Here is a 17,318-nt window from a genome sequence, read left to right on the forward strand (position 1 = left end):
TTATTACACGTATATCTATTTTGTTATTCTGTACATGCTTTTTGATTTATTCTTATGAATTAATTATATTATATAATATCTGCTTAAATATTCACTCTATAAATACAAAATGGTCGGATGAAATCTAATTTTCTGTGGGGGTAGTAGTAGTGCCAGTAGTATTTGTGGCTGCCGCACTGAGAGGTATTGCATCTAATTTAGCAACGTTTTCTTCTTCTTTCTGCGAATCTTGCTTCACTTTTTTGGAATTGTCATTTTCTTTCGTCTCGCCAGTTCGCTTTTTAACTTGTTGTTGATTGTTGTTGTTGTTCCCATTATTTGCAGGTAATTTTGGTCTGAAATAGGGCTGACATCTCCAATAGGCATACTTACGAATACCATTTTCATCTGCTTGTCCTTGAACGTCCTCCCCTTCACCTTTCTCTTCTATATCTTTCATAACCGCCACTCTAAGATCTTTGACAATACTATCGTATTCGTCTAATGTACGTGCTTTTCCTAGCCTTGCTCTCATTTCTGTGTGGTGAGGTAAAGTTGAATGTAGAATTTTAAATAAATGTCCCTTGATGGCACTACCGATTGTCTTGACGTCTTTACAAATATCCAAATATTCTTGAGCCATATCAATAGCCAAAGGTGGTAATTTCATGTCTTTTGAAAAAATAGCTGGATTGTACAGACTTCCTTCTGCCGTCATAACAGCATCACATCCGGTAAAGTCCATACACCGTTGGAAATCTTCGTAATACAGAATGTTGCCGTTGGCCACCACAGGAATTTTGACAGCTTCTTTGACAGCCTTAATTTTCGTCCAATCTGCCAATCCTGTGTTATGGCCCTTTTGTTCTCTCAAACGCCCATGCACAGTCAACATCTGAGCGCCAGCTGCTTCTATCATTTTGGCATATTCAACTGTTTTTTCAACAGAAGAAAAGCAGCGAATCTTGACAGTAACAGGTACAGCCAATTCCTTGTGCAAGAGGCTTACCATTTTAGCAATCAATTCCCATTCATCCTGTAAATAAGAGCCGTAAAAGCCTCTCTTAGCAATATGTTGTGGACAGCCCAAATTAAGATCTACAGCATCACAGTCATCTTCAACAAGCTTAGCTGCATTCAATAGAATGTCAGGATCGTTCGCGCAAAACTATAAGAAGGAAATTTAACCGTTACAATTTATTCGATCAGAAGAAAAAGGTACACGACTTCTTTATAAAACAAAACACTTACTTGAACAACAAGTGGTCTATCTTCTTTGTTTGTGGTAAAAAACTCATCACGATACTTTTTGGATTCAGAAAAAAGTCTGGCGTGAAGCATTGGAGTAAAACAAACGTCGCATCCATACCGTTTGGTCAAAATGCGAAAGGCCAATTCAGACTGATCGACCATAGGAGCCAAGATTGTCTTTGGTGATTTGAGAGTTTTATTGAAAAACTCGTATCCTTCTAATTTTACGGGGCTCATAATAGTGTACGACCAGCTTGGTTAGGTCTTTGACAGTTCAATGATATGAATTGTTAAATGAAAAAGAAACCCCTTCTTTTGATCTACTGCCAAAATTTTTTTTCTCTCCACAGACATTGAAACTGAACCAATCATTTTTTAACCGTTGCATCAGGCCAATCGATGAATCGTTCAATTTCTGTACATTTAGGAAGCCTGGAAACTCCTGTAGATTCGATATGAAAGCTAACTTTTAAAGCTGCAACTGTTCAATTCGCAAACGATTTGATATTTTAATGAAACTTTATATTAAATATTAAAGTATAGCCCTCTTACAATTTTATTTTGGTCGTGAATAGGGCGGTGCTAAGTCAAACCATGGTATAATAATCATTTACTAACGCGGAAGCTTTGGTTACAGTTTTTCTTTTCTTTTTTTTTTGTTCTTTTTTTACTTGTGCTTCCTAGTTTATTTTCCTGATTGTTTTGCTGACATTTCCAAGTATTGTTTTTGCCGCAAATCCAAAACTCGTCTTTTATTAAAGTATTCAACCTGAAAAAAATAAACGAAATATACATGAGCTCTGATGTTCGTAAAAAGTCGGTTGTACTTGATTTAGTTTACCCAACTGGCTATGCAACCTTCTTCATAGGCTTTCTTCAGTTCTAAGCATGGAGTTGCTTTTTCAGGATTTTTTTCGACAGTGGTGGGATCTGTGATATTTAATTTGTCTAGACAACCAAAATATTTGTCCCGTAAAAACCAACATCGTTTTCTTTCTTCACGACTGGGTGGTTTCGTTGCAGTAGGATCTGTCATTTTCAGTGTTTTGAATGATGAAGGTGTCAATGGAGTTATGAAAAACAGAAGCTCGGCTTTATTCGTCTGAGGCTGTCAAAATGCGTACCCCAGGGGCTGAAATTCAAAGACGAAAAAAAAAAACCCAAAAAACATGCGAATGAAACGAGGGTAACCTGTTCTTTTTATATGATGGAATATAATTTTGAGAAACAAACTAAATTTGTTCTAAAAGATACTATGTAAGCATACGTATACGTGAATGCTTGTTATAGAGTGATGAAATAGGGAAATGATGGTTTTTTTCACGATGGGTTTTCATGGTGATTTTACACATTAAAAAAAAAGAGTTCAAAAATAATCAGAACACAAGGGTAGCTATTAAAAATAGAGAGATATATGTAATTAGCAAATACGGAAATTGACATACAGTCAAACAGATCGTCAGGCAAGGAAGAACAAAAGAACGATTTTAAGATGATGTATACAGCGGCGCTGATGGTTCAGGCCAACGTAGAAGTGGTGACATTGAACTTATGTATGATGTTCGTTTTCCGCATAGTGCAGCTGAGATAAAGGTGAAGGCGAATGTTTACCATTATGGGGACCGATTTGAGAAGCCACGTGCGTCACTTCACTATCACGGTACACTACACTTTCTTCTTCGTCCCTTGCAGATGGAAAAGGGGCTATTGCTTCATCTGTTTCTTCTGATGATTGTTGTTGTTGTTTTTGCAGTTCTCTTGCTTTACCGCGTTTTACCCATTTTTTGAGAATTTCAACTTCAATATTACCAAAGATCAATTGCTCAACATGATAAAGTAATAAAGGTGTAGATAAAACTCCAACCGTACCAGGATCACCATTTTGATATAAAACGTTGATAAGTGGAACACCCATAGCTACTGTTTTGGTAGCACCACAGAACTATGTTAATTAAGGAGGAGATGATAAGCAAAAGATTGAACATCTACCAAGTAGATCTTTTTTTTTTTTTTTTTTTTTTTTTTTTTTTGTTCCCTTGACTTTTACCATCACAGCAACTGTATCTTCTCGTGAATATCTTAATCTCTTGACGATCGCAGGAGTTTCGATAAACCTTGGTAGGGGAAGTCGAGCGAGCACGAGACATAGCAGTGAGAATAAGATATAGAAACCAGCATTCATAATAGCTACCGCTACAACATCTTTTGGTTTGACAGCAGCAAAAGAACCAGAGTAAACAGCGTCTGAAAAGACAGACCAAACCATGGTTAAGAGCATGAAGCTGCTGACATCTGATAGTCTGCACTTCACTTTGATTTTGGCTGCTAAATCAGTAAAAAACCATTGGAATATTTGGCCTACAATGAGTGGTACCAAGACAGTCAGGCCTAATTGCTTAAGAACTTGGACAAAGTCGACTTGTCCACCTGCTTGAGCGGCGCTTTCATCCTCTGGAGTAGCTGCCAATAAGGGACCTTGAAAGGCAGATACTAAAGCTGGAGAGACAAAAATACCTAGTACATTACCCAACGCAGCATTCATCAAAGCTGTTATTTTGAGATGAAAGAAAGCAGCGAAAGGATTAGTTTTTTAATCGATGTAAGCATTTTTACTCGTAAATTTACCGGAAGCCTCATTGCCGTCTGCATTTTTTGTCATGACTACATTAGAGGAGACAGTAGTAGGCGTACTTGCTGCAATGACGACGCCTACAAGTAACAAAGAATTGATATTCATATGGCATTTAAAGAATAATAAAACGAGGCCAAAGACAGTGAAAGGAATGATAATCAAGTTGATGGTTTGGATCAGAAAGTGAAGTCGTAGACGTAAGATTGTCTCTGCTAAGATTTTTGTTCTTAGCGATAAACCGGATATTAAGAAAATAACAATGACAGCACCTGCAAACGGCGACATGAAAGGAAGGTTGTCAGTCTACCACAAATAGTAACAAAGAAATTTATTTTCAGTACTAAGTTTACCCCACTTGATTGTCCACTCAGCTCGAAGATATCCACCTTTCCTCGCTACATTAGGAAAGAATATCGCTAGAATGATAGCAATGAACAAGCCCAGAAGAAACCAATATTTAGCAAACAAACTTCCTACTGTCTTTTTAAATGAGGTAAGGAAAGGCTTTTTGAACTGATTTGCTGCTGCAGTAGTATGAGTTGGAGATGGTGTCGATGATTTATCCGTATAAACAGACGGCGATAATGACAGATGTTTTCTCTGTGAATCGCTAACAGGATAACTGTTCTGTACGGTTGTTGCACTGGCGAAGGAAGAATTTGTTTTCAGTTTTGATTCGTCCATCATCAATTTGAATAGACCAAAGAAAAGTGATGGAGAAGAAGATGAAGTAGAAGAAGAAGCGTGGTTATTCGGTGATTTACGCAGAAACCTGGATTTTATAGACATGTTTATTTGTTTTTATGTATCCAGCTGTAAGAAACTTTATGTGTAGAAGAACAGGAAAGAAATAAGAAAGAGATTTTTTTTTTCTGCACATCTTATTTTACTTTATTTGGAGGGATTTTCCTTCTTGTCTCCACTAGTTAAAGGAAAAGGGGTCAGACATTACTCAAGCGATTTCATACATATTGAAAAACTAGGGGATTTCGTTGGAAAGTCAGCCAAGGATAGGGTTAAAATAACTGAGAGGAGAAATCTACAATAAATGTCGAGATCACTATGGCTGAGGAAGGCTAACAATGAACAGAAATACACTTCGGGTGAGGGCTCTTGACGTTGTTGTTGTTGGGAGGGGGTGTAGATGGCCTATCCACTGCTACTGACGAAAGGCTGCTTGACTCACTGCCATGCACACTTTTATCTGTTATTAAATCGATCTATATTTATCTTAAATTGCAATTCGCTTCAATATCTCCCTTTTTAAAACACTTGATGACTATAGACTAATTTCTGTTTCAATACTCTCAAAAATGTCGTAGAATAAAAGGGTTTCATTTGATTACTTTTCTATATATTTGGAGGAAATCAACTTTGGATGTCGAGCACACTAATAAGCTTAAACAGACAAGGTTTGAAGATCACGAAGTTGCCACTTTTGGAACATCTTCTATTTGAATAAAAAAAAAAAAAAAAAAAAAAAAAAAAAAGAAAGAAAGATTAGACTCAAAGGTTGAGAATCCTTTGCGGCATGTATGAACGCGAATTTGACCAGTTTTCTTAGAACAGATAAAGCCTTTTCATCATAAGCAGCCAGTGAAATTTATATAAAAGTGTCCCCCTCTCAAATCAACGCATCCTCATGGATTTTCATTCAATTTTTCTCTCAGCGTAAAAATACCAAAATAGTATAGTATCTTCACTTAAAATCATTTACACCAAATTATGTGATGCTGTCTATCTGTCTGTTTGATAATCACTTTCTACACGTTTGATAGGAACCAAAATTCCCATTTATGTATATTTTAACTGTTTTCACACATAAAATTGCCAAGAAGTCATCACTATCTATATACGCATAGCAAACTAAAATAGAAAGGCGTCAGACAACATAAACAATAAAGTATTATGATCTGACAATATACATGTTACACGCATAAAATAGAATAATCCGTTAAGAAGGTTTAAAAACTTGCCGTGTTAATTGTCAACGCTATGCAAGTATACCTTGCATTCTATTATGTAGGGTGCATAAATGGTAACAAGATGCATTCAATAGAACACGAGAACAACAGTAATATACATATATCACGATAAGTGTAAGGCAATCGTAAACCAAAATTCAAATACTTGTTGTTTGTTACGAAAAAAAAAAAAAGAAGAAGAGAATGGACTGCTAGTTTAATATAAACAAAAGGATAGCCTAATTATTCCGAAAAACTATAAAAAAAAGAACTGCTCTGTCTTCACAATGGTGGGTAACCTTAAAAATGGATAATCACTACTCTTCTTGACAGCATAGTTAGTTTAAATAACATCTCTTAACTTTACTCTGACTTTTATGAAAGGTTGAAGAGGTGATAATTGAAGCGTTCATTATATTACTGGTCTATTTCTTCGCCAGTCAGAAGAAGGTATCCACAACCGGGCGTCGAACCATTCCTACAGTGCGAGGACTGCCTCATACACATCTTCAAGCGTTTTTGTTTATACAGCTATGCGTCATACGTGAATAGCTGGTTTTTCAAATCAGTCGTACAGATTTATGTTGGTTTAAGCTGGTTTAGTGTAATCGAGTAGAAGCATTCATGATGATGCGTGATTATCAATCTAGCACGAGCTTCTTGATATTCACAAAACCTCCAAGTTGTCCTAAACAATCAACAGGAACCACTATCTCAGTAGGAAGCAGCTTCTGAAACACCGAAAGCCAGGCTTGTGCTTTTGAAGTGTCGTGTTCAAAACTACCTTAGTTAGGCTGCCTTAACGGCAAAGATCCTAAACTACGGGCATTTCCCTTGTCACTTTTTTTAATAATTGTGCGCATGGTCTTCTCCCTTCTTTCCCCACACAATATAGAGCAATACATTAAACTTACCTCCTAAGTGATACAATTAGGTACCGATGGTCTTTATTCTTTTCTAAAGCATAAAGACCAAGAAGTGTGATCGACTGCAGATTATGGGCAACGCACAAGATGGTAGACGATCCCCTTACAATCACTTCCCCTCATTTATGCGCACAACAGCGATGGCACTAAAATGAGCAACAATGACTTTTGCTAACAAAAAAGGATTCTCTTTTACCCGGATCTTCAGGTATTCGAGTAGGTTACACACAATGTCAGAACACTCTCCTTATGTAAGCTCATGTTGTAAAATCATTTGGGTGGAGCTTCCACTGTTCCATATCCGATGTAAGTTTTATTAAGAGGCCTCAAGCCGGCTTACTATTGCAAAAAGATTTTCGTGTTCAAAGCAATTGCTCTAATTAACATATCGTACAAGCGAGCGTACTTAGCTACGGTTTGTTCGTTTCATATTAATCTCGACAGCAGCGGTTGACTCAACTTTTCTGCTTCCATAAATTATAAATATACTTAGCGTAGAATCTCCTTGTCACTGAACCTCTCGACAGTGAAAGTTGCTACCTTAAATTGGAGAAAGCCTGAATACAATACTGTTCTTCCGTTGACTTTCGCACGAAATGGCTATTAAATTGAGACTATATTACAACTAAATTCAGATTAATTTAAAAATTATTTTGGATGAAAAGTATAATTTTTGGGATCATACCTTTTCTGTCAAAATGCTCAATGCCAAATGTGCGAACTACTATTACTCAAACAAGGTAAATACTGTGCCAAAGCACAGAATACCTACCCTGTTTGAGTATGTAGTAACGTCAAGCAGCAGTTAATAAAACCCCAGAAATGTACAGTGACAAATTTCACAAGATGAACTCACCTAAACGCGTAAAAATCTTTAAGCCGTCGGTATAAAACCTGCAGCACCATTTTCGTTATGGCGATGGCGAGAGAAAATGTCGGGGCGGCCATTGTGTTCCCATACGGAATTTGCAATAGTAAGCATATTTTTGGCCGCATTGACGTCTCTTTGCCATATTATACCACAGGTTTTGCAGGCCTTGGTACCATAGACGCTGGAGCCGTTCGAAATTCGTACTTCTTTCATTTCGACACTATTACAATTGTTACAAACCTACGAAAATGACATTACTTTTAGAGAAGGGCACTTGATTTGGCAATTTGGGATCCACCTTTGAGGTTTTAAACTCACAGTATTCGATGGCGATGCTTTTCTCGCTTCTAGCCTTCTCTTTTTGCCCTTCTCTTTAACTTGCTTTGTTTCGTATTCGTCTTTTCCGGACTTTCGTTTCTAGGCTAGAAAAGCGTATGAACAGAATATCAGTGAAAATGAACAGGAAATACTACCTCTTCAGCTATCTGTTACCATTATATTCTGGACACAAGTATGAGCCCTTATGGGCATGTCCTTCCCGTCCGCAATCAAAACATGTTTCTAGAAATGAATGGTTCAACGATTCTAATTGAGTACATAAACGAATATTAAACAAAATACAGCAATAATGAACTGACTTTCTTTATTTTCTTGCTGCTTTTTCTTCAACTTTGCTTCAAGGTAAACTTTTGCTTCTCTTGAAGGCATGATAAAAAGCTACTCAAAAGATACAAACACTCAGTTACAAACAAAATATGTACAGTGAAGTCGTTGTGAGTAGCTCGTGATGAGATCTCATTTTAATCTACCTGATGATCCACTGTTAACACTTCTTTAATAATTCTTTAAAGGATATCCAACTAGACTCTGATAAAATAAGGGAAAAGATACCAACTTTTCATCTTTTTATAAACTGAGGCTTTTTGTTATAATGTTATATTTGGACAACAAAGAAAGTTTTGACAACAAAAACATTATAGACAGATTTCTTTGGACGCGCTAAATCTTGACACCAAATCAAGACACGTTTATTTATCACTTCATCACTTCATCAGTTACTGACAACAAACAGGCGTTTTGAAGTTAATTTATACAATCACCTATTGTTATTGCTTTCTTTAAGGGAAAAATGACACTAAAGTGATACAATTTTAGATCAAGAGAGATGCTGAGCAGTCAATAAGAATACAGGATTGTGAGTCATTTACATAGAATACAACTGGACAACCAGTTCAAATGGCAGCTAAGTAGGTAATTCTTCTGGGCCGATCAAACAACGAAACTTACTGCAACAAATGCGTGCAAAAAGAGGCGGGCCTCAGATGTTTACTACAAGTGTCCAAATGTAAAAAGTAACTTGTCCGAAAATAATAACTTAAATTTTCTGAATTAAGTCAATTAAAATATCCAATTTTGTATACAAAAGGTCTAAATTAAAACCGAAACTACATTAGTCAAATGCGGGGTTACAACTGGTTATTTCCCTTTTTTCTTACAACAATTTCCATGCAGCCACAAACAATAAAGACCAAACCGTTCCTTTTTTCTTAACCAAAAATTTGGAAATGGCAGAAACAACAGTAACAGTAGAATCAACAGCAACGGAAGTACCCTCAACAATGGAGCAATTATTAGAAAAACACAAAGAAGAACAAAAGAAACTTACATCCATAATAATTGGATTACGGAAAAGTGCACCTAAAAGTGATAAAAGGAAAAAACGGGAGATCGCCTCAAAGATTGCAGATTTGGAATACGATCTAAAAAAAAAGCAAGAAGAAGAAATACGAGTTTTCAAAGCAAAAGAAGCAGGACTAGATCCAGATCAAGCTGAAGAAGAGGTGAAAAGAATAAGGAACAGTTTTGGCCTTCTGAAAGTCTACAAGTAAACTTACCAACTTTATATATCTACGTTTACCAGTTTGACGATGGCATTTCACTAGATCGCTTAAACGAGTTGACTCTACAAGATAAGAAGTCGGATACAACACCTGAAGTGAAAAGTATAGCTCCTGAAAATAAGCCCAAGAAAGTCAATAAAGCAAGACAGAGAATTGAAAAGCGTAATGCAGAAATGGAAAGGTTACGTTTAGAAGCTGAGAAAGAGGCCGAAAATCAAGTGGATATGAGTACTGTTGAGACAGAAGCCCTTACGAAAAAGATAGCACCGTTGAATTTAAGGATAAAGCAGATAACTGCTGACGGTCACTGGTAAACATTCATCATAGTAAGCTCGATTATTAGCTTTTGAGATTAACTCAGTGGCGAATACACTTATTTTCTCTTTTATCTAGTCTTTATAATGCATTCTCACACCAGTTAAAGTTGAGATACGACGAAGATGTCAACTATAAGGAGTTAAGGAAGTTGGCAGCAGACTATATGCGCAAAAATGCTGATGATTTCACGCCGTTTTTATACTTGGAAGATGGAGATTTCAATAAGTACTGTGATGATATAGAAAATACAGCCCGTTGGGGAGGTCAATTAGAGGTATTTTTTCGTTTCATGGAAGGCTACGAAGAAAATAATGAAACTACTATATTCACAACATTCATCCATTATAATTGCTCGATATAGGTGTTGGCGCTTGCTAAAGCCAAGCAAGTACCTGTGGATATTATTCAACATGAAGGACCTGATATAAAGATTTGTGAAGACGAATACCCAAATAAAACTCCACTGAAGCTAGCGTAAGTGTTTCATTATACCGGTTACTAAGACCACGAATAACTTACAAATTTTCTAATCTTGATTAGTTATCACAAACATCTCTTTTCATTGGGTGCTCATTACAATTCTTTGGTGAGCCAATCAAACTCTTAAATGATTGATCTATCTAAATTATATCGTTACACCTTTTTTTCAATCTAAAAATCTGTAAAATTAAAAAGATGTGCATAGAATTTGAGCAACCATGGCTGTCAAAGTTAATTTTTTTTTATTATTTCTATTTTCTGTTTGTCGTTTCGTACTGTACTACTTTTTTTTTTCCTAAACGAAATCTTTTCATTAATTATGACACTTAATAATACTGAAATCGCTACATTCGCGGCAGGTTGCTTTTGGGGAACTGAGCACATCTTTAATAAACATTTCAGGGACGTAGGCATCAAAACTCGAGTAGGTTACATGGGCGGTGAGTTGGTGAACCCTTCTTACAAGCAAGTGAAGGCAGGTGATACCAACCATGCTGAAGTCTGTCAAATTCTCTTTGATCCTGAAAAAGTCTCCTTTGAACGACTAGTCAATTTCTTTTATAGCATGCATGGTAAAGTATGGGCATCCCTTGATTGCTGCTGCATTCTGGCAGACAATTTATTGTCAATTCACCATGCCTATCTTTCTATCTTAGATCCAACAACGTTAAATGCTCAAGGTTCCGAAGATATTGGTACGCAATATCGCTCGACTATCTTCTACCATAATGATACGCAAAAAGCTATTGCCGAAAAAGTAACAAGATTCGTTCAGGAGAAATACCTGCCCAACCAACCTATCGTTACCACTTTTGAGCCCGCAACGACATTTTACGATGCTGAGGAATACCATCAATTATATTTGGAAAACAATCCTGATGGTTATACAGTAAGTTATGATAGTTATGTATCGTAAAAACGTATGATTTGAATATTAAAACGGTCTGTCATATGTACATTTAGTGTCCAACTCACTACCTACGTTGGTAAATCAGGCCTCTTAGTAATGACTGCTAAATAATTTTCACCAAATGTACATATAAACGTAGAAGTAGTTATTCCGCTACCCATGTCCATTACATATTGTTCATCTAATACTTTATCTCGGCTTACTTCTCTTCGGTTGATCGTTTTACTACTAGTCATCATACCGGATTAAAGAGTATGCAATCATAGTACGTAATTTTTCTCCTCTAAAAAGTGGAATAATTAAAGGCAGGCTTTTATTGAAACGAGTAGAACCGAAATAATAAAGAACTGTGGAACAACGTCTTGTCATTGATGTAGATTGATATATTCCTTAAAATCTCTGCAAAATCAAATCTGAACCGCAGAAGATACACTTTGTGCATTTTCTCACAATGAAGTTGACTAAAGTGTTCGCATCATTATTACCCGCTGGAAGAGCTTTGGCTCCACATGAAAAACATTTTCTGGTATTAGGCGTCGATAAGACCTTTTGCGTCAAGCTACAGAGTTCTGTTAATAATAGCAAGTCAAAATCATCACTCGGTTAATTTGTTTCTTCGTTTTAATGTGTTGTATGTAAATGTCTTTGGAATACTTACCCCAAAAATGACCTGTGTCACATTGAGCTATTGAATCACTTAATATATAAACCTGCGCCTCGCATACTGGACATTTTTCGCGCGGTTTTCGCTCAGGTGGAGAAGACTCTGAATCAGCTTTAAACGTCTTGGCATAAATTAATTCTTCTTGAACTTCAATACTTGGATATTCATCTTGTAGTTTGCTATATATTGCTGCTGTGCACTCTAACAATTTCCTATCTTTTAAAGTGAGCGCAAAGTCACAAAGCAGTAATACCATTGTAATATCTTCGTCTAATTATTGAAATACAGCAATGTCAAATACCCGCTTGATACGCCTACATTATTCCTCGAGAAAGAGATTTTACCTGTCCATTGTTCCGAGCGATCTTCAAGTGTTTCTAAAGCATAGTTGAAAACATTATAGAGAAAGTTGGATTGTAGACATAGTTTCGCTTCTTCACATGCAGAGGTCAAATCTTCTTCAAAATAACAAGGTCTGTAATTCTGCGAAAAATCAAGGATAATCATCATCAGTATTTCAATCTTCACGAATATGGCAAATGATAAGGCCTACTTCTAACAGGAATTTTATGTTGATCAGGATTCTTGCACTAATTGTACTACGATCGCAGTATATTGATTCTACAAACGATGTTTGACTGTCATAGGCATAATTAGGTTAGTAGAGGAACCTACCATTCATTCTATCTCCAAACAGTTTCTTTACCTGGACTTGCTTGCTTCCTCTATATATTTTGATAGTTCTTTGATTAGGTCAACAAATGATTTTACATCATTATCGCCGAGGAAAAATTCCAAGAGTTCCCAAAGTGCGCCTCTGATTGATTTTCGGAAAACTAGGCGTAGAATTTACCATTAGCCAATGATCAAATAGCTGGCAAAGGATAGTAAACTTACAAAAGTATGGATCATTCGTGAACGACTGTATTAAATTGATCACACCAGTTTGGTCATTTCTGTCCTTTTGCAGAATAAAAGCAAACGCTACAGTTTCATCTGATTCGTATCTGTAATATACATCCACATCTGGCTTTAAGCTAAGTACATAAATTCGAAGTTAAAAGCGAGTAAAGCAATGGTAAATGTTGTGCGTAATAGTTTCGCAAATATAACTTACGAATAAAACAGTGCCGTATATAAATGATTCGGGCCGTCTACTGCACCCCACAGATATGGTGTGGCGCCCGTGGTTGTGAGTATACTATCTTCTTCAGCGTCTAGTTGTAAATCCATCCACTGTTGTGTATATCTCTGCAACAGTTTTTTATTCAAGACGGAGTGGGCCTGCTCATCCACTTCCAGACGTCCGTGTTTGTCGAAAATGAGATTCAAGCCTTCCCCCTCCACAGTGTAACATTGGAAATTTGTTCCTGTTAACCAATTTCCAGAGCTCAAACCCAACGCAGAATGCTCTAAATTATAGGCCACGAAAGTTTCCTGAGCTGCCTGCAAGGTTCCATCTGCGCCGATGATCATGCATAAACATTGAACGCTGCCCCCGCGGGAGAGTGCAATCTTTAAACAATTTTCATCATCTTCTTTGCAATAAGTGATTTTAGCTAATGTCGTTATTGTAGGCTCGTCTTCGAACCATGTAAATAAACGTTCAGCTTCCACCTTTTCGATACATGTTACAGTATTATCATCCTCCAGCAAAGTAAGTCTAACTGATGTTAATGCCACGGTTCCATCAGTGCTGGTAGAGACAATATGAGCGATATCTATTAAAACCAAGGTTTTAGGTTTCTTTCTCCTTTCTCTTGCATTTTCGAGCATCATAAATAATAAATGGAAGTTCACCGTTACATTGTGATTTCTCGACATTTATCCAATCAGTCCAGTCTAATAGATTCACAAATCCTTTATGTGCTTTTACGGTGAGTTCATGGTTCACACCTATATCTTCGATGTAGGACCATATATTGATCTCGCCAGCTTTATTTGACAAGGCAAAAAGTATCGGATTTATCGCAAGAGGGTCAGAAATCAGCCTCTTTGACCAATCGCCGTCTATCGAGTAATTTGCAGAGGTTAACTATTACGAACTCTCTTTGTGCATCACATTAAAAAATTCAAACAGTGGTCTTACAGAGAGTATAGTGAGGGGTTATAGGTAAAGTGCTATCACCAGCAAAACTGTCTACTATTTGATCTGTCAGGTCTGTGAACTTTTTGATTTTACCAACGCAGAATTTAAGTGGCAGTGAGTAAGCGAATAACGTAGTCCAGCCATTAAAAAATACTGAAGAAGAGTAAAACTTTACCAGCTGCCAGTCAGTTGTACCTGCTTTCTCTGCCGAATCCTGGTACAACAGCACTCTATGTTTGGTCGTAATTACTAATAAGAAGGAGCTTTTGGAAGGTGATATTCTCGATGGCGACCATTTAGCACAGCGAAAACCCTCTTCTAGTGCATATGAAGTCTCAATTGACTCCGGTCTTACTATAAATTGTACAGAAGTCAATAATCAAACTGATACAAAGCAAGCGTAAGAGACAGATACATACATACAGCTTTTTCAATCGAAGGTTCCACTAACTGGGGTAAACTGAGACCAACATGTTTATAATTATCACTTTTAGAAGTGGTACCGGTTAAAATGGGAATCTAGTTGTTTATTTCAAATTTAGGTAACTAACTTATTCTGAAGATCTGCCATTCAACATGTAGGCTTCCTTCCATTCAACTACTAACTAACCATAATGTGGACATTATTCTCCAAACAGATGACAAACTGTCCATCCTCATTACACTGAACACAGTCATACATGAAGGGTCTGTGCCTAAACGATACTCCTGATTGAACTTCCATTTCGATCTAAACGGTGATATCAGTATTGCTGAAGTATTAAAACTCAAAGCATAAATATTTGGAAATTGGAAAAAAAAAAAATCAATCAGATATTGCAAACGCGCCGCGAGAATTTCACGATCTTTGCAGAAGCGGATCAAAAAAAAAAAAAAAAAAAAAAAAAAGGCGAAGCTCTTCTAACTTGAGCTGACAAGAAATTAGGCAACCCATTTGATATTTGAAGAATCCTTCGCACCCAAAATGACTACTATTGCTGCTTCCGCGTGATAAGTTTCTCATAAAAAACTTGACAATATACGCCCAAAATGAACATTGAGAGGCAGTGTGATAATTTCCGGAAGGATTTCTACAAAACTATCCACTTGACAGTATAATTAGAAACATATGTAGGTTATCCAAGAAAAGCATATCAAACTATTCGCAATAATTGTCATGAATTCATATAAGACGATATATACCATGTTAAGTTATTATTCGGTTATGGATATATGTTTACTGTTTCGTTGAGCAAATTGGATATTGTATAGAATTCATCAATTGAAAGCTATCATAGTGGTATACGTGAACATAAATGTGCAGTCAAGTTCTTATTGTAGTGTCCCTTGATTTATGCGAGGCTTAAATATGGATACTTTTTATACTTTGTTGTTCTTAAAGTTCAGAGGTGTATTGATCATCAATCCCTTGTTATGTGTACAAAATTGAACTGTTTTCATACTACTTTATATGTCTTTTCCTTAATAGCTTTAGAAAACACAATGCTAAATATAATTCATTTATAAACGAATGAAGTCTATAGGAGAAAGACATGTTTAGCTATGACTGTAACAGAAGGTCAAAAATGAGGAGATATTCAACAAACATTCTGTTTTAATTAACAAATTGAATGTCTGTTTAATTTGTGAAAAAGAAAAATGTATGCCAAATATGAATTTTGTTACGTAGATTACACTCGGTAACGGATCCTATCAGTGATGTCGTTAAAAGCAAGGATGAAAGCATGTTTAAGAAAAACCGAGTATCTTATTGTGCGTTTCTAAAGCCTTCTTTTGGCCGGCTGTAGCTTTTTTCAAATTTGACTTCGGGAATAATAGCAGGGCCCAGTTTTTTTACTGCAGCTGATTTATTCTTAAAAGCGGCTAAAAGCCTGAGGTAGGAATTAGCGAGGACAGACAAATCTTTGGGAGCAATCTGTTTCTTTAACTTCAAGAGAGCGGGATCAACCAAGCCTTCTTTACCTGGCAAGATGGGCGAAAACAGAACTGATGTCGCCTTTCGGCTTAAGAGTTCTGGTCATTGTTGTAGCCAACATTTAAATGCTTTTTGTATGCAATTCAAGGAGAGAATAAGCAATATTTGTAAAATTTATCTCTTAGTGTGAGGATGACCTCCTATTTATATTGTAGGTGTTTCCAATTTCACAAATTTGATATAGTGGCAGCGAGCCGAAATCGAACCGCAGAAAAATTCTTGTGCAAGGCGTGGGAAAGAACAGCATCAGATGCATTATGGATACATTATCCATTGATATTGTTGGCTACCACGCTGATCAACAAAGTGGAGAAAGAATCTACTTGATTAAGTGAATGGAATTAAACAGACAAGATCGCACTTTGTTAGGCATAGTACTCTATAGACGGGAAAAAAAGATGTGTATATGTTATCGAGTTGAAAGAATTTGTGTAAAAGAGAAAATGTAGGTAATATTCATTCAATTGTTAGTCTCTGTCAAATTTCATGTAATATATCCTCTTTGACATAAGATGTTATTAATTGATTCTTTCGGGTACCGATTATCAGAATTTGCTTGAGAATATATGGTATCTACAGTGTGAATTTCAAGATTCTTAAGAAGAAGGGAAACAAATCAAGGCAGACAGTATAAAGTGTTCTCCAAGGGCGAAATAATGCTCTATCCACTAGCAAAAGTTTATAATGCAAAGCTCCATACCAAAAAACAGACGACTGTCATTTCCCGAATGTGTCAAAGCATCTTATTATACTTAGAATGCTGGACAGCACTATGAAGAACAACTGCGCTTTGAGATTGAAAATGCTTTATTGTTTCTCATATTGTCCAAAACAGTGCAATGGTAATTCGTATTCTACTATTTGGCTTCGATAGTTGTAACATGTAATCTTCTATCATCGTTTGGAGAACACGACTGCAATGAGCTTTTGATCCGCAGAAGCAAACCAATATAAAGAAGGTACTACACAATCTTTAATTGTAATCTATTTTAGTGCAGAAAATTTGAATGATCTATAATATTAACTAGTCATAGTTAAGTGAGGCATTAACCTATTTTACGCTTTAGACAGCCATGCCGTATTTGCCTCTATCTCGCTAGGTATTATGCGAGCTAATTTACATATTATGATTCTTTACGATCTATATTAAGGACCGCTAATAGAAAATTTCGTTTTACGATGGTACATTATGGATACAATTTAACTATTCATTTGTATTAGAAAAATTGTCGTCTGACCGATGAATACTTTTAAAAACTCATTGACTTAGTTCAAGCTATCAAATACAGTAATGCTGCATTCAATCCACAACTATACAAGCTAGCATTAATATAAAACCGAATTTCTGTGCTATAATC

General features: G+C 36.3%; 9 protein-coding genes across 9 annotated transcripts; 3 read left to right on the plus strand and 6 right to left on the minus strand.

Annotated features, from left to right (window-relative positions):
• Window positions 1–124: 124 nt before the first annotated feature.
• On the minus strand, window positions 125–1,467 carry BDF20DRAFT_824454 (dihydrouridine synthase-domain-containing protein; the record flags this gene model as incomplete). The annotated part of the gene is made up of 2 exons (XM_053077895.1): window positions 125–1,147; window positions 1,231–1,467. The coding sequence occupies 2 exons, from the start codon at window positions 1,465–1,467 to the stop codon at window positions 125–127; spliced, it is 1,260 nt and encodes a 419-aa protein (XP_052933622.1).
• A 448-nt stretch (window positions 1,468–1,915) lies between these two features.
• On the minus strand, window positions 1,916–2,266 carry BDF20DRAFT_907418 (cytochrome c oxidase, subunit VIb; the record flags this gene model as incomplete). The annotated part of the gene is made up of 2 exons (XM_053083381.1): window positions 1,916–1,999; window positions 2,072–2,266. 2 exons carry the CDS (start codon window positions 2,264–2,266, stop codon window positions 1,916–1,918), a joined length of 279 nt encoding a protein of 92 aa, XP_052933623.1.
• A 513-nt stretch (window positions 2,267–2,779) lies between these two features.
• On the minus strand, window positions 2,780–4,546 carry BDF20DRAFT_825033 (SBF-like CPA transporter family-domain-containing protein; the record flags this gene model as incomplete). Its single annotated transcript, XM_053077941.1, has 4 exons — window positions 2,780–3,172; window positions 3,278–3,777; window positions 3,856–4,131; window positions 4,213–4,546. The coding sequence occupies 4 exons, from the start codon at window positions 4,544–4,546 to the stop codon at window positions 2,780–2,782; spliced, it is 1,503 nt and encodes a 500-aa protein (XP_052933624.1).
• A 3,062-nt stretch (window positions 4,547–7,608) lies between these two features.
• On the minus strand, window positions 7,609–7,878 carry BDF20DRAFT_886873 (uncharacterized protein). Its single transcript, XM_053082008.1, has one exon. The coding sequence runs from the start codon at window positions 7,834–7,836 to the stop codon at window positions 7,627–7,629; it is 210 nt and encodes a 69-aa protein (XP_052933625.1). The 5' UTR covers window positions 7,837–7,878; the 3' UTR covers window positions 7,609–7,626.
• Window positions 7,879–9,092: 1,214 nt separating this feature from the next.
• On the plus strand, window positions 9,093–10,206 carry BDF20DRAFT_703101 (uncharacterized protein). Its single transcript, XM_053076078.1, has 3 exons — window positions 9,093–9,464; window positions 9,545–10,116; window positions 10,204–10,206. Exons 1-2 carry the CDS (start codon window positions 9,189–9,191, stop codon window positions 9,836–9,838), a joined length of 570 nt encoding a protein of 189 aa, XP_052933626.1. The 5' UTR covers window positions 9,093–9,188; the 3' UTR covers window positions 9,839–10,116; window positions 10,204–10,206.
• On the plus strand, window positions 9,917–10,405 carry BDF20DRAFT_886879 (uncharacterized protein). The gene is made up of 2 exons (XM_053082009.1): window positions 9,917–10,116; window positions 10,204–10,405. The coding sequence occupies exons 1-2, from the start codon at window positions 10,006–10,008 to the stop codon at window positions 10,318–10,320; spliced, it is 228 nt and encodes a 75-aa protein (XP_052933627.1). The 5' UTR covers window positions 9,917–10,005; the 3' UTR covers window positions 10,321–10,405.
• A 236-nt stretch (window positions 10,406–10,641) lies between these two features.
• On the plus strand, window positions 10,642–11,312 carry BDF20DRAFT_838139 (uncharacterized protein; the record flags this gene model as incomplete). Its single annotated transcript, XM_053079125.1, has 2 exons — window positions 10,642–11,211; window positions 11,286–11,312. 2 exons carry the CDS (start codon window positions 10,642–10,644, stop codon window positions 11,310–11,312), a joined length of 597 nt encoding a protein of 198 aa, XP_052933628.1.
• A 190-nt stretch (window positions 11,313–11,502) lies between these two features.
• On the minus strand, window positions 11,503–14,762 carry BDF20DRAFT_886883 (uncharacterized protein). Its single transcript, XM_053082010.1, has 12 exons — window positions 14,596–14,762; window positions 14,405–14,504; window positions 14,161–14,339; window positions 13,986–14,064; window positions 13,703–13,906; window positions 13,014–13,617; window positions 12,794–12,933; window positions 12,603–12,732; window positions 12,450–12,534; window positions 12,241–12,379; window positions 11,891–12,166; window positions 11,503–11,801 (listed from the first exon to the last, which is right to left on the minus strand). Exons 1-12 carry the CDS (start codon window positions 14,707–14,709, stop codon window positions 11,623–11,625), a joined length of 2,229 nt encoding a protein of 742 aa, XP_052933629.1. The 5' UTR covers window positions 14,710–14,762; the 3' UTR covers window positions 11,503–11,622.
• Window positions 14,763–15,597: 835 nt separating this feature from the next.
• BDF20DRAFT_886885 (uncharacterized protein) lies at window positions 15,598–16,008 on the minus strand (the record flags this gene model as incomplete). The annotated part of the gene is made up of 2 exons (XM_053082011.1): window positions 15,598–15,856; window positions 15,948–16,008. Coding segments are annotated over 2 exons (185 nt in total), but the record flags the coding sequence as incomplete, so codon positions are not given.
• Window positions 16,009–17,318: the final 1,310 nt, after the last annotated feature.

The sequence above is a fragment of the Mycotypha africana genome, assembly GCF_025528875.1.
Source record: "Mycotypha africana strain NRRL 2978 chromosome Unknown BDF20scaffold_9, whole genome shotgun sequence".
Lineage (NCBI taxonomy): Eukaryota > Fungi > Mucoromycota > Mucoromycetes > Mucorales > Mycotyphaceae > Mycotypha > Mycotypha africana.